This window comes from Arvicanthis niloticus, chromosome 10 (genome assembly GCF_011762505.2).
Source record: "Arvicanthis niloticus isolate mArvNil1 chromosome 10, mArvNil1.pat.X, whole genome shotgun sequence".
Classification (NCBI taxonomy): domain Eukaryota; kingdom Metazoa; phylum Chordata; class Mammalia; order Rodentia; family Muridae; genus Arvicanthis; species Arvicanthis niloticus.
This window is the reverse complement of record NC_047667.1, coordinates 40,050,976-40,063,722: the sequence shown is the minus strand read 5'-3', so window position 1 is coordinate 40,063,722 and position 12,747 is coordinate 40,050,976. Positions and strand designations below refer to the sequence as shown.

General features: G+C 42.4%; 2 protein-coding genes across 8 annotated transcripts in view; one reads left to right on the top strand and one right to left on the bottom strand.

Annotated features, from left to right (window-relative positions):
* Window positions 1–10,102, top strand: part of Smg7 (SMG7 nonsense mediated mRNA decay factor) — a 63,535-nt gene extending 53,433 nt beyond the window's left edge. For 4 of the 7 annotated variants that reach the window (XM_076941343.1, XM_034512896.1, XM_076941342.1 and 1 more), the window contains 9 exons: window positions 1,043–1,187; window positions 1,601–1,983; window positions 2,803–3,174; window positions 3,786–3,935; window positions 5,646–5,726; window positions 6,054–6,213; window positions 6,764–6,934; window positions 7,055–7,200; window positions 7,771–10,102. In XM_076941343.1, the coding sequence (XP_076797458.1) occupies window positions 1,043–1,187; window positions 1,601–1,983; window positions 2,803–3,174; window positions 3,786–3,935; window positions 5,646–5,726; window positions 6,054–6,213; window positions 6,764–6,934; window positions 7,055–7,200; window positions 7,771–7,884 (1,722 nt within the window). In that variant the 3' untranslated portion in view covers window positions 7,885–10,102. The remainder of the gene's footprint in view (window positions 1–1,042; window positions 1,188–1,600; window positions 1,984–2,802; window positions 3,175–3,785; window positions 3,936–5,645; window positions 5,727–6,053; window positions 6,214–6,763; window positions 6,935–7,054; window positions 7,201–7,770) is intronic. The other 3 variants (XM_034512899.2, XM_076941341.1, XM_034512897.1) reach the window with 2 other exon arrangements.
* Window positions 10,103–11,230: 1,128 nt separating this feature from the next.
* Window positions 11,231–12,747, bottom strand: part of Ncf2 (neutrophil cytosolic factor 2) — a 31,731-nt gene continuing 30,214 nt past the window's right edge. Inside the window, exon 15 of the mRNA XM_034513292.2 lies at window positions 11,231–11,505. Within this exon, the coding sequence (XP_034369183.1) occupies window positions 11,393–11,505 (113 nt within the window). The 3' untranslated portion in view covers window positions 11,231–11,392. The remainder of the gene's footprint in view (window positions 11,506–12,747) is intronic.

Below are 12,747 nucleotides of genomic sequence, written 5' to 3'. Positions count from 1 at the left end.
TGCAGCTGGTATCTTTGCTGGGTTTGGAGATTGAATTCTCATTCTCCTCATGTGTACAGGCATTTTACTAACTGAGCCATCCTCTAAACTACACACAAATAGGAAATGGCCTGAAGAGAAGAAAAGGCAAAGAAAACAAAAAAACAAAACCCCACCAAATAACTAGACCCATGTTTGAGGACTAAGTCTAGCACCTTCTGTCTGTCCTCTGTCATGGCCTCCCAGGAAGGCCCACACTGATAGTAAAAATCTCCTTTTCTGTCCTCAGTCCTTCTCAGATCTACTGGTAGATAACAAAAGTAAATCTGACATACAGGTGTGACAGTACATTCCTGTAATTCCAGCATTTAGAAGACAGGCAGGAGGATTGCAACACATTTGAGGCCTGCCTAGGCTACATAGCAGTTTCTAAACTAGCCAAGACTACATAGCAGAACCTTGTCTCAACAATACAGAACAACAGTTTGCAGACATGATTATCATGCTCTTTTTCTGTACCTATTTTCTTGCCTTTTGCTCAGCCTTGAGGACTGCCCGTGGGACCTCCTTGTTAACTTGATATTTAGAACTTTGGGCCTGATTGTTGCTGCTGAAAGTATTCTTACATTTGTTTAAAGAGCCTTAAGAAGTGCTACCTAGTTAAAATTAAACCAGGAGCCATGGTATGTCACCTGTGAGATAAGTTTTCATTAAATCAGAATTCAGCATGAAGAGCCCTAGCTGAGTTGGCGAGTCTTTTAGCCTGTGGGTATGAGATATCTCACTTGTACAACAAATGATTTCTACATTCCTTTTCCTTATTTTTCTGTGCTTATAAGAAAGCAAAATAATTGTGTTAGTAAATGAAAGTCTTTCTTTTACTAGTAGTTTATTTTAATTTTCTTATATTAACTTAGATGGATATAGTAAGGTTTTACATATTTTTCTTAGAGGAAGTGCTTTTTTTTGGTTTTTCGAGACAGGGTTTCTCTGTAAGGAAGTGCTTTTTTCTAATACATGAGTACCAGGTTTTTATGGTTAGTTTTGGTTCTGTTGATTGTAGGTAAAATCCCAGACAGAGCTAAGAAAGACTCCAGTGTCTGAAGCCAGGAAAACTCCTGTCACTCAAACTCCAAGTCAAACGAATAATTCTCAGTTCATCCCCATCCATCACCCTGGAGCCTTCCCTCCTCTTCCCAGCAGACCAGGTAAATACACATTCTTCTGCTTGATTCCTTTAGTGTGGGACTTTCTGTTCAGTCACTGGATAGTTTGTATTCTTAGGGCAGTGTTACTAAGCTGAACTATAAAGGGAAAAGAAGTCCAGCTTCCCAAATGGTTATGGGACTGTGGTTGAGTCATTTCTATATAGTTAACACATTTGTGCTGGTCAGTTACTATGAATATTCCTCCATGCTGTCATTAAAACATGAAAGTATCTTTAGGAGAGTGATTCCTTTATGTTAGAGGAAAAGAAACCAATAGTCTGTATTTCTTAATGTCATGTTAAAGACCTGCATTGCTGCTTTTATAATATGTAAGAAACATCCTCTTCTCAAATTTTACAGCTTTCTTTTGTCAAGTTTCTTTAGAACTAAAGCTATGTTCTTCTGTTTTGAAGGGTTCCCGCCCCCGACATATGTTATTCCCCCTCCTGTGGCATTTTCTATGGGCTCAGGTTACACCTTCCCAGCTGGTGTTTCTGTCCCAGGAACCTTTCTTCAGTCTACAGCTCACTCTCCAGCAGGAAACCAGGTGCAAGCTGGGAAACAGTCCCACATTCCTTACAGCCAGCAACGGCCCTCTGGACCAGGGCCAATGAACCAGGGACCTCAACAGTCACAGCCACCTTCCCAGCCACCCCTTACATCTTTACCAGCTCAGCCAACAGCACAGTCTACAAGCCAATTGCAGGTTCAAGCTCTAGCTCAGCAACAACAATCCCCTACAAAAGTCATACCAGCTTTGGGGAAAAGCCCGCCTCACCACTCTGGATTCCAGCAGGTAGGCAACAATGTGTACTGTCAACTAAAATGGCAAGAAATGCTGAGATAATTCCATGTTTGAACATTCAATAAATACTACTTAAGTTTGTATTGTTGGGAAGGTTAAATGTTTGCCCTGTTGCTTTATTTGCAAAGGGTGATAAGGTAGATCCTTTGTAGATCCTTTTCCCATGCTGCTTAATTGCTAGCTCTATTAAAGATTTTCTGTAAATCTTACTTTCTTAATGTGGGTGTGTACATGTATAGGTGTGTGGGTAAGTGTATGTGTGTTTTGTGCTTTAATGTGAAAGCTGGAAGACAAGTATAGCATCATCCTTACAAATGCCTCCATCTCCTTTCAGACAGGGTCTCACTGGCTGTAGCTCACCAGTTAGGCTAGGCTACTTGGCCCTAGATCCTCCTGTCTCCACTGAGTTTATAAGCATGTGCCATCATGACCAGCACTTTTGCATGGGTTCTGGGGACAGAACTCAGTTGCTATACCAGCTTTATCATCCTTCTCACCCCTGCACCATAAGAGTTCTTCCCTTAACATAGACCTTAGAATAGAAGTAGAATTAAAATCTTAAGGTGTTACGATGAATGTGATTTATATCATGTTCTTATGGCACATGAAACAGAAGGGGGAACACATTCTGTCTCATGTGCACATTCATTAAACTTCTTAAATTATATAATTGAAAAAAGTTGGTAGTTCAAAGTCTTTGTCTTCTCAAAATCTCTGAAGAAGTAAGGAAGCAACGTTTTTGCCTAGAATGTTAACTATCCCTGAGATTGCAGTTTATCTTCATCTTGTTGACAGGCACTTCTTTTTTAGTACCAACAGGCAGATGCCTCCAAACAGCTGTGGAATCCCCCTCAGGTTCAAAGCCCACTAGGGAAAATTATGCCTGTGAAACAGCCCTACTACCTTCAGACCCAAGACCCTATAAAACTGTTTGAGCCGTCATTGCAACCTCCTGTAATACAGCAGCAGCCTCTAGAGAAAAAGATGAAGCCTTTCCCCATGGAGCCATATAACCATAATCCCTCAGAAGTCAAGGTCCCAGAGTTCTACTGGGACTCTTCCTACAGCATGGCTGATAACAGAGCAGTAATGGCTCAGCAACCAAATATGGACCGCAGGAGCAAACGGTCACCTGGAGTCTTCCGTCCAGAACAGGATCCTGTGCCCAGGATGCCATTTGAGGTATGTGTGTGTTTCCATCACCAGGTTCTGTGGAGATCGGTCTGGGGTTGCATAACTTGAGACTATCTCAGATACACACAGCTTTTTAAGTTGATACATATTTATGAGAAGTAAACATTATAAGGACTACTCATGATATAGGACTTGGCCTCTTCAAAACCATTTGCTTAGTTTGGAGTAGAGTTTTGTAGCTGAACTGTACTACTGAACTGTACTGGTCTGGCAGAAAAATTACCTAATGGCATTGTGATAGAGAATTCTGAGAAGAGCTCCTTAGTTGGGTTGAGTCAGAGTCAGTTGCCTTCTTTCTCTCTCCTCACGAGAAGTAGGTGTATAGCCCTGGAAGCGCTGCTGTCTCTGTCAATTACTCACTAGCTGCACTAACGGCTGTGTCCTGCTCTGTTGGTAGTCTAACTCCTTCGTGTCTCTGTCTTCTTCACTATTGGCCTCACCACCTTTCATTTGTATTTTTGCCTTTTCCTCTGTGTGCTACATCACAATTACGTTTCTACCCTTGCCTTTAGTCATGTTATCTGACTAACCAATCACACTACTATTCTTACAAGCTTTTGTCCCTAATTGCATCTCACAGTGATCCTTTCTGTCACTAGGACCCCAAGAGCTCCCCTCTGCTTCCTCCGGACCTGTTAAAGAGTCTGGCTGCCTTGGAGGAAGAGGAAGAGCTGATCTTTTCTAACCCTCCTGATCTTTACCCAGCTCTGCTGGGTCCTCTCGCCTCTCTTCCTGGACGAAGCCTCTTTGTATGTATTTGACATAATTCTGCTTCTTGCTCTAACCACAGCTTCTTTTCTGAGGTTTTTATAATACTTGTATAGGTGAGCTTTTCTTTCTGGGGCTTTCCTCTGTATAGGAATATGAAGTATATTTCCATATTGCCTAAAACTAATCTGATAATGTAGAGCACAGCCAGTTAGTACTAGCTCTAGTTCCCTCAAATTACAGAGTCATCGCCTAGATATGTGTCAGTCAGAAAATGTCTTGTACTGGTCTGCCCATACTCTATGTGATGCTGGCAAATTCACTTCCTTTTTAGGCAGTATGTACACCTTGACTCAAATTTCAGATGTTGTATAATGCATTATTTAAGGATTTAGAGGTTTTTTTAAATTCTTAAATGTACATAAAATATTAAAGGAAATACATTCTAAGTTTTAGAATTGATTAATTGAATTGTTTGGCTTACTGAAGCATAAAAGAGCCCTGGTCTAAATTCAGAGTTGGAATTGTAAAACAAAATGGATAAAAATGGAGAAACTGTCTAGAAAAAGGGATAAAGGAGTGGCTATGAATATATATAGTCAGTATAATATTGAATAAAATGAAAGAATTGGTTACTGATACCTGTTTGAAAACAGTCTTCTAGAACCCAGGCTGTAGAATATCATTCTTTATACTCAGTAGTATTTACATCATTTTAACTAAGGGTTTGGGATATAAACATAATGAAGCCTCTCCTCCCCCACCCCCATGTCCCACCCTCACACACGCACACATCTTAAAACAACTTGAAAAGATTTTTGAGTTTTTCTTTCCTATAAATACAGGGCAATAATCCATTCATCGTAGAGTCAGAAGAAATAGCTGCCATTCCTAGTACTTGAGTGTGCCTGGGCAAGTTGGCAGGAGAGGCTTCCCTGAGGGCGGGAGGTAGACAGGAGCTGCAGCAGCTCCGCGGGATGGCTTGCTACTGCAGGTGTGCCTTCGCGTCCTTGGCGTTTAACTCTACTTACTCCTGCTCATTTGCCTGGAACTGGTGCTGGTGGAATAAATGGGACCTTTTCTCATGTTTCTTTGGTTTTTGTTTGCTTTAAAAAAAAAAAAAAACAACAACAAAAAAAAAACAGTTAAAAAAAGAAATAGCCTTTCTTGTACTTAACATAGTTGACAATGTAATGTGTGTGAAAATGCCTTACATATGGTGGATGTTCAGCAAATTACTAAACTGCTGTCTATTAACAGCAAGCATTAGATCCAGCTTTCTCTCCCCTGACTCCACCCCCAATAACTTTCTTAGGGCCATTAAATAGAAACTCAACTTAGTATATCACAAAGGCAGCTGCTTTAGAAAACATGAAAACAAAACCAGCTATCAAAATGGATTTGAAAAGCTTTTTATGGTCAATAATGTTTTAACATTTTAGAGAGTAAAACCTGCCAGGATAATTCATCTTTTATAAAGGGAATTCCTGAGGGTCATATCCAAAAAACAATCCTGGTTTCTGTCAGAATCTCTGCACTGGACCAGATAAACCCAGAAAAGAAGGTTCTGATTCACCTGTGACAACTGGCACTTAGCTGGTGTCATGGTATTGACAGAGTGAACTTATTATTAAGTTTTCCTAAGTCCTCTACCGTGAGACACAGACACATGCTTAAGCATTCCTCTTTAACTTGAAAATAGAAGAAATCACCTTTTTTTTTTTTTTTCCTCCCTCTACCTGGGACTGAAGAAATCCTTACTGGAGAAGCCTTCCGAGCTCATGTCCCATTCGTCCTCTTTCCTGTCTCTTACCGGGTTCTCTGTCAACCAGGTAAGCAAGCTTAAGGATTTCGTTTTATGTTTGTACTGTAGACTGATTTGTCTCTGATTACTGGTAGACTAGAAACCTGTATACAAGTTTGAGCCTTTTAATTTCTCATCAATACTGGATTTTTTAGAGCCTGGTTGGCTTTTTATGGCCTTTAGATAAGATAGTTTACATAGAGCAAAATACAGAGTGAAAGGCTAGAAAACAAAAGTGAAAGAAGTTAAAGTCATTGCGAGTTTGTCTTGCTAAGAACTTTATAGGTCTGCTGAGCATCCGTGAACATGACTTTCTTAGATCTCTTTTTCTGGGTTGTTAACTTAATCTTTTCAGGAAAGATATCCAAACAGCAGTATGTTTAATGAAGTGTATGGGAAAAACCTGACAACCAGCTCCAAGGCAGAACTGAACTCCTCCGTCGCCTCCCAGGAAACATCACTGTACTCCCTCTTTGAAGGGACCCCGTGGTCTCCATCCCTTCCTGCCAGTTCAGGTATCAGCTTAGTCCTTAGATTATAAAATTTGCCTTTCCTATACATCCATGTTAACTAAACATTAGTCAGATTCTATAGTTAGGGGGTTTTATATGTTGCTTCTCGTTTTAAAAATGTTTTGGGTATTCTTTATGTGTATGACTGTGTGCCACATGTGTGCAATGCCCGTGGGGGCCAGAAAGAGGGTGTTGGATCCCCTGGATTTAAAGTTATAGATGGTTTTGAGTTGCCATGTGGGTGCTGGGAATCAAGCCCAGGTCCTATGGAAGAGTATCCAGTACTCTTAACTGCAAAGCCATCTCTCCAGCCCCCTTTTATTTCAGTTTTATAAAGTCTTAATTTATAATAATTCTTAGGATCTAAGATACAGTCAGATACAACAATGATTTAACATGAACGGTGTTTCATGGCCTTTATTTGGCCTTTTCTCTGAAACCTTATTATAATGCTTTCACTCAAATTTTGACTACCACATCTGAAGAAAATGTTAGTTCTTGGTTTGGTGTGAGAAACCCCTGTTTATGTTCTTACGTTGCTATTGTTCAACAGATCATTCAACACCAGCCAGCCAGTCTCCTCACTCCTCTAACCCAAGCAGCCTGCCCAGCTCTCCTCCAACACATAACCATAATTCTGCTCCATTCTCTAACTTTGGACCCATTGGGACTCCAGATAACAGGGATAGGCGGCCTGCAGATAGGTGGAAAACTGATAAACCAGGTGAGATGCACATTTCTTTATCTGCCAGGTGAAGGGGAATGACTTGCTCTGGTTTTGGCTGAAGTTTGATATTTGCCACTTAGAAAACATTTTGTATTCTTGCCTGTTGTTCTCCCTCAGCCATGGGTGGTTTTGGCGTTGATTATCTCTCAGCAGCGTCGTCATCTGAGAGCAGTTGGCGTCAGGCTAGCACTCCAAGTGGCACCTGGACAGGCCATGGCCCCTCCATGGAGGATTCCTCTGCTGTCCTCATGGAGAGCCTAAAGGTGAGTGGGCATCACAAGGCTCCTGCTGCAGCAGTGTCTCTGCTTTCATCCACGGGGTGGAGAGGCATCTTGAGTACGCTATCAGGGTGTCTGAAATGCTAGAGGGTTTCATTTCACCCTAATGTTAAATTCTGATAAGTTTGAGTTTAGCCTTATTTGACTTACTAATTAAAGAGTGGTCAAGGGCGGTGGTGGCGCACGCCTTTAATCCCAGCACTTGGGAGGCAGAGGCAGGCGGATTTCTGAGTTTGAGGACAGCCTGGTCTACAGAGTGAGTTCCAGGATAGCCAGGGCTATACAGAGAAACCCTGTCTCGAGAGTGGTCAAAGTAGGAGGAATGACCCTGGCTTGGGGTTAAATACTGTAATTTCACTGTTCACAGTGGTAAAATTATCTTAGTTAAGAACTAACTAGCCTTGAGAATTTCGTGACTTTTGTAGAGCTGAGTTGATTGGCATTTAGGATGGATTTAAAGGATATACTTGTCTCTATGGGTGCCTGAGACTTAAATCCCTTTCAGAAAGCCAAAGCATTTGCCCTCTGCTGACAAGTTTTGGGGCTGTTTTTCAGTCTATCTGGTCCAGTTCCATGATGCATCCTGGACCCTCCGCTCTCGAGCAATTGTTAATGCAGCAGAAGCAGAAACAGCAGCGGGGACAAGGTGCCATGAACCCTCCACACTGAGGCCACAGTAGCGACCCAGGGAATGAAGGCTCCATAAACCATGGCATGTTGGGTTTGCAGGACTGGCCCACACAGTCCCTGCAGGTGGCAGCCCTCTTGTCTGTTTCTTGCTGTCGAGAGGGTGTAAGTGTTCCACCAGCCCGCTGAGTGTGCACGAAATGTTCGCAGTGCAACAAAAAGAAAAAACCATCAGGAACTCTCGTTCCCCCGGGGCTTTCCGGAGGGAGAGAGGAGCTGCTGTTTGTCCCACTCGGTTACTGATAGCACGCCTCTCACCTTCTCCACCGCGCATGTCCCCATCACGTGGGAAGTGGAAGCTGAGAAGGGAAGGCAGATGGGAGAAGCCAATAGGAACTTCTCAGTCCTTTTTTCCTCTTTGGGGAATAAAATAGGAATCCATTATGAGTGCTTTGCTGACTGAGAATGTAGTTGAAATTATTCTTAAACATCTTTTATTATTACTCTCAGTAGCAAAATATCACACTGAATTCTTCCATACACAGGCGAATTTCTAGTCAGTGTGGAGCAAAGACAGTCCCGTTTGCTGCTCCTGTGAGAGGTCGGTGGTGACAGGACAGGGAACTGACCTCTTAAGCCAGTGGGAGTGTTCCATAAGGGAGAGCACAAGGCCTCTTAGAAGGTTCTGGTAGAGGCCTTCCTCCAGCCTGGAAACTCCAGCAGGAAATGCCCTTCACTCTGTAGGTGCTCGAGCCCCAATCGAGGATGCAGTGTGGGTGGTGCTGCTGGGCTAGACCAGCAGATGGCTGCTGTACGATTTCAAATTAATGTTGTTGATTCCTACACTTTGCAGTAGCGTAGCAAGCAGTCTCAGAAAAGCAGGCTAGTCCATTCATGGCCTGGAACCCATTTTAATAGGTGGATGCTTTCAGTGTGGTTCTTTTTGTTGAGTTGGTTTTTGTGTCCCCATCCTGCTTCCCAGCCTCTTGCACCAGTCTCCACCCCTTTAGCCATATGCTGTACTGTAGTCATTGTTTTTTTCCCTACTGTGTACAACATCTCGCCAAGAAACAGCAGCATGGGGCCAGCACTTGGGGCCCAAAAGCCGGTCTGAAGAGGAAGGAAGCAGTAGTGTGAGCATCGCTGCAGAGGAGCCAGGTTCTGCCCAGTCAAAGGCTCCTGGCCTTCACCTCAAGGATGAAGTTGAAGGCCACAGGGACAGGTGCACACTGTGCATAGAAGAAAATACAACAGACGCCACTTTGGAGAGGGCAAGAGAAAGGAATAAACTCTATTTGATATTTATTAGCAGGAAAGAGGACTGAACATGTTCTGTGTAGGAACAGAAGGATGGACAGCATTTCTGTTAGTCATTTCCTGGAAAAGTAATATTTTAATGGGAAATTATGGAAACAATCTAAATGTCCAATTGCTGTGCTAGGGTAGGGATTATTTTCTGGGAGGTGTGTGCGTGTGCGTGTGTGTGTGTGTGTCCCCACACATGGCTGTCTACTCTCCCAGAGGGCAAGGGCTAAGTGTGGGAATTAGTGTGGAGCTTAGCTGAAAGACAGCTGTAGAGCAAAGCACATCCAGGAGCCCCAAGTGTCACTGGGGTCTGGGCGTCCCCGCAGTGAGATAGATGGGGTAAGGCATTGCTTGTGGCTCTTCAGAGAGAGTGCTTGAAGCCCCAGGCTCTTAGTTTGATGTGGTATTATTTTATTTTTTTGGTTTTGTTCTGTTCTGTTTTTGAAAGGTCTGAAAGTGAAACCCTTCACTCAATAGCAAAAGAAACTGTCTGTGCTGCTCCAGTCCCTCCCTGTGTCCATCTTTGTCCTCTTCCTGTCCCTTCCCTGCTACCTTCACCCAGTTTGTGTATGTAAGCTCTGCATTCAGACAGCTGCAACATTCCGATGTTGGAAATGTCACTGATTCTTGCACCTTAGACCAGCCAACAGGTTTACCAGCTCCCTCCCTGTAGTGCCCACTTCCCATCCATAGCCCCAGTCTGCATGAGAATTTGGTGTTTGGAATGTTTATGACTCTCGGTGGGGTTCTTCGCCTTGCCATCCTCACTGTGGGGTAACGAAGAAGGGGAGGAGAATCTTCATCAACTGGTTTTGTGTAATAAACTTTCGTGTTTTGTTTTGATTTAATTTGATTTGATTTGGGGTTGTTTTTTTTTTCCCTGTCTGTCTGTGCAAGATCTGCAGCTGCTGAAATCAGCTTTGCCTTTAATTAAACCGTGTTCTCTCCAACCAGATCTCTGTGTAGAGTATTTATTCTACCTTAAAGGATACAGAAGTAAAAATACAGCTTAGAACTTCAACTGCTCACTCATCAGGAAGAAACAAAGATGGTCGGTCACAACTGGGTAGACAGACTTAAAGATGAGTTTTGCTCAGCATCCAGTGGCTTGTTGTAGAAATGCTGGTTTAAAATGGCTGCCATAGGGACTTCTGTAAAGGCTAGAACGGTTCATTTTGTAGCTCATCAGGAGGCAATTCAGAGATAGTTGTCTTCTGGCCTATAGAATTCACTGAATCTAATTAAAAAGCCAAATGTTATCCTTGGGGTGGTTGTTTCTCTTCCTGTTTGTCCAGAGTTTCCAAAGACAATTTCAACAGTGCTGAAGACCAGGGCCTCACACTGGCTTGCAAGCTTCTCATCTAGATTTTGATTCCATGTAACAGTCACATCCCATCTGCTTTTCACTTGCACTTACACAAATTTGAAAAAGAGCAAAGCCATACATGTGCTGCTAGGAAAGACAGGACAGAGTGAGGTCCCTGGCTCCAGTGCTCAGGGAACCTTGTCCCCAGTTAACCTGAAGTGTCACCAAAATGACATGGGTCCTGTCGTGCGCATTAGTCTTGAATAACACTTGTAAAGCCCCAGAATGTCTCTGAAGAGCTGCCTCTGAATGCAGCCTTTCATCGATCCAATTGTTAGTGGTTTATGTTTACTATTGAACTCTAAATAATAAATGTCCATCTGAGAAGGCATAAAGGGCTATCAGTCTAAGAGTTTCCATGGGACTGGGTGTTGTGCTTAATGAGGCCCTGATTCAGTCTGCCTTTTTTAATGACTTGTCTGTGTATGCCTTCAGGATTACACATTAATTTCCTTTGAGCTTCTGGAACCCAAGCTATTAATAAAGGAAGAATATTTTTTTCCACTTAGCTGTTGGGCTTGGACACTGGGTGTCCTATTTTCATAACAGAAAGGTGTGCCCATTGGTGTGCAGCGCCGGTGGAAATCTGAAGTACATTCACTTAGCCAGCACAGCACCCACCCACCCCACCCCACCCCCAAAAAAAAAAAACACTTCATTTCCTTCCAGAAAATTCATCCCCCCATCTCCATCTGTAAGGTAATCTGAGTTGTCATATTACCATGTGACAGGTTCAACTTTAATAGGGAAATGTTAGTCTACATTTCCAAACTGGTGTGTCTGTATAGCGCACAGCAGAGATGGGTAAGTCTTGCAAAAAAAAAAAAAAAAAACAAACAAACAACCCTTTTCTTCAGCTCCGGTAGATTGTAACGCATCCTAAGCTTCTCCAGGACTGCCTTCCAAATTCTTGGCTGCACAGCCTTCAACAAATGCTTTAGGGAAAATGCCAACTCTCCCTTTGCACTCCCCTTCCAGCCATTCTTCATTCACTGATAAAAAGCAAAATAGACACTGATTACTAAAAACAGGGAAGATTGTACCATCATGAGTGGTCCACAGACCTTGTTAGTCATCCCTTGTTCCTGTTTGTGGTAACAAAATAACTGGAAAGTAATTTGAGGTTAAAGTGAACATTAGCATTTACCACCTTAACAGTGTTCTGTTGTAGATGTGATAAATACATAATAAAATGTAGGGTGAATTACCATAAATAAGACTGAACATGAATCAAGTCAGATTTTGTGTGTGTGTGTGTGTGTGTGTGTGTGTATGGTTTTTCAAGACAGGGTTTCTGTGTAGCCCTGGCTGTCCTGAACTCACTCTGTAGACCAGGCAGGCCTTGAACTCAGAACTCTGCCTGCTTCTGCCTCTCAAGTGCTGGGATTAAAGGTGTGCACCACCACTGCCCAGCATCAGATTTTTTTTATTTTATTTTATTTTTTTTTTTGAGAAACAATTTTATCTGAGCTTTTCTGGAATTCATTTTGGTAACATGAAAGGGCATGTTGGTGAGTGCCCTAATAAGATTCAAGACCTTAAAAATTGGAACCAGTGATGGGTTTAGTACGTCTGTAAAAATAAGCATTATAATAGCCCTTTATTTTAGACTTTTAATAAAATACAGGCACTGTGACTAAATACACACTTGGGCCTCACAGTAACTCAGTTACAGCTATTGTCTCCATTTTTACTAAGGACAGGGATATACAGAGAGTTTAATCATTCATCAAATTGAAATATAAGTTCATTATATTATCTAGACAGATCACAGGCACTCAGAAGTTATCTTTGGGTATTAGAACCGTCTTGCCTTCAGAAGTTATGTAATTGGGCAGGGCATAGTGATATACACCTTTAATCACAGCACTTGGAAAATAGAAACAGGGAGATTTCTTGAGTTCCAGGTCAGCCAGGGCGACATAATGAGACCCTGTCTTAAAAATATAAAGACATAATAATGAGACCCTATCTTAAAAAATAAAAACAAAGCTGGATAGTGTGGGAGTGTGACTAGGCATTAGTTTTCCCCAGCTTCTCTCTGGAGACTGAAATGTAAACCATGACCATCGTCCTTCCTATTTATGTATGAGTATGGGTTGGAAGCATCATCTTGGCCTGGGTTTTAAGAACATATCTTAGCCAATGTCCACCTGCAGAGAATCCCAGCAAGTCACAAGCACATTGAAGTTTAGGAAATACTTTATAAATGAAACAAACCATCCGTGACTGGG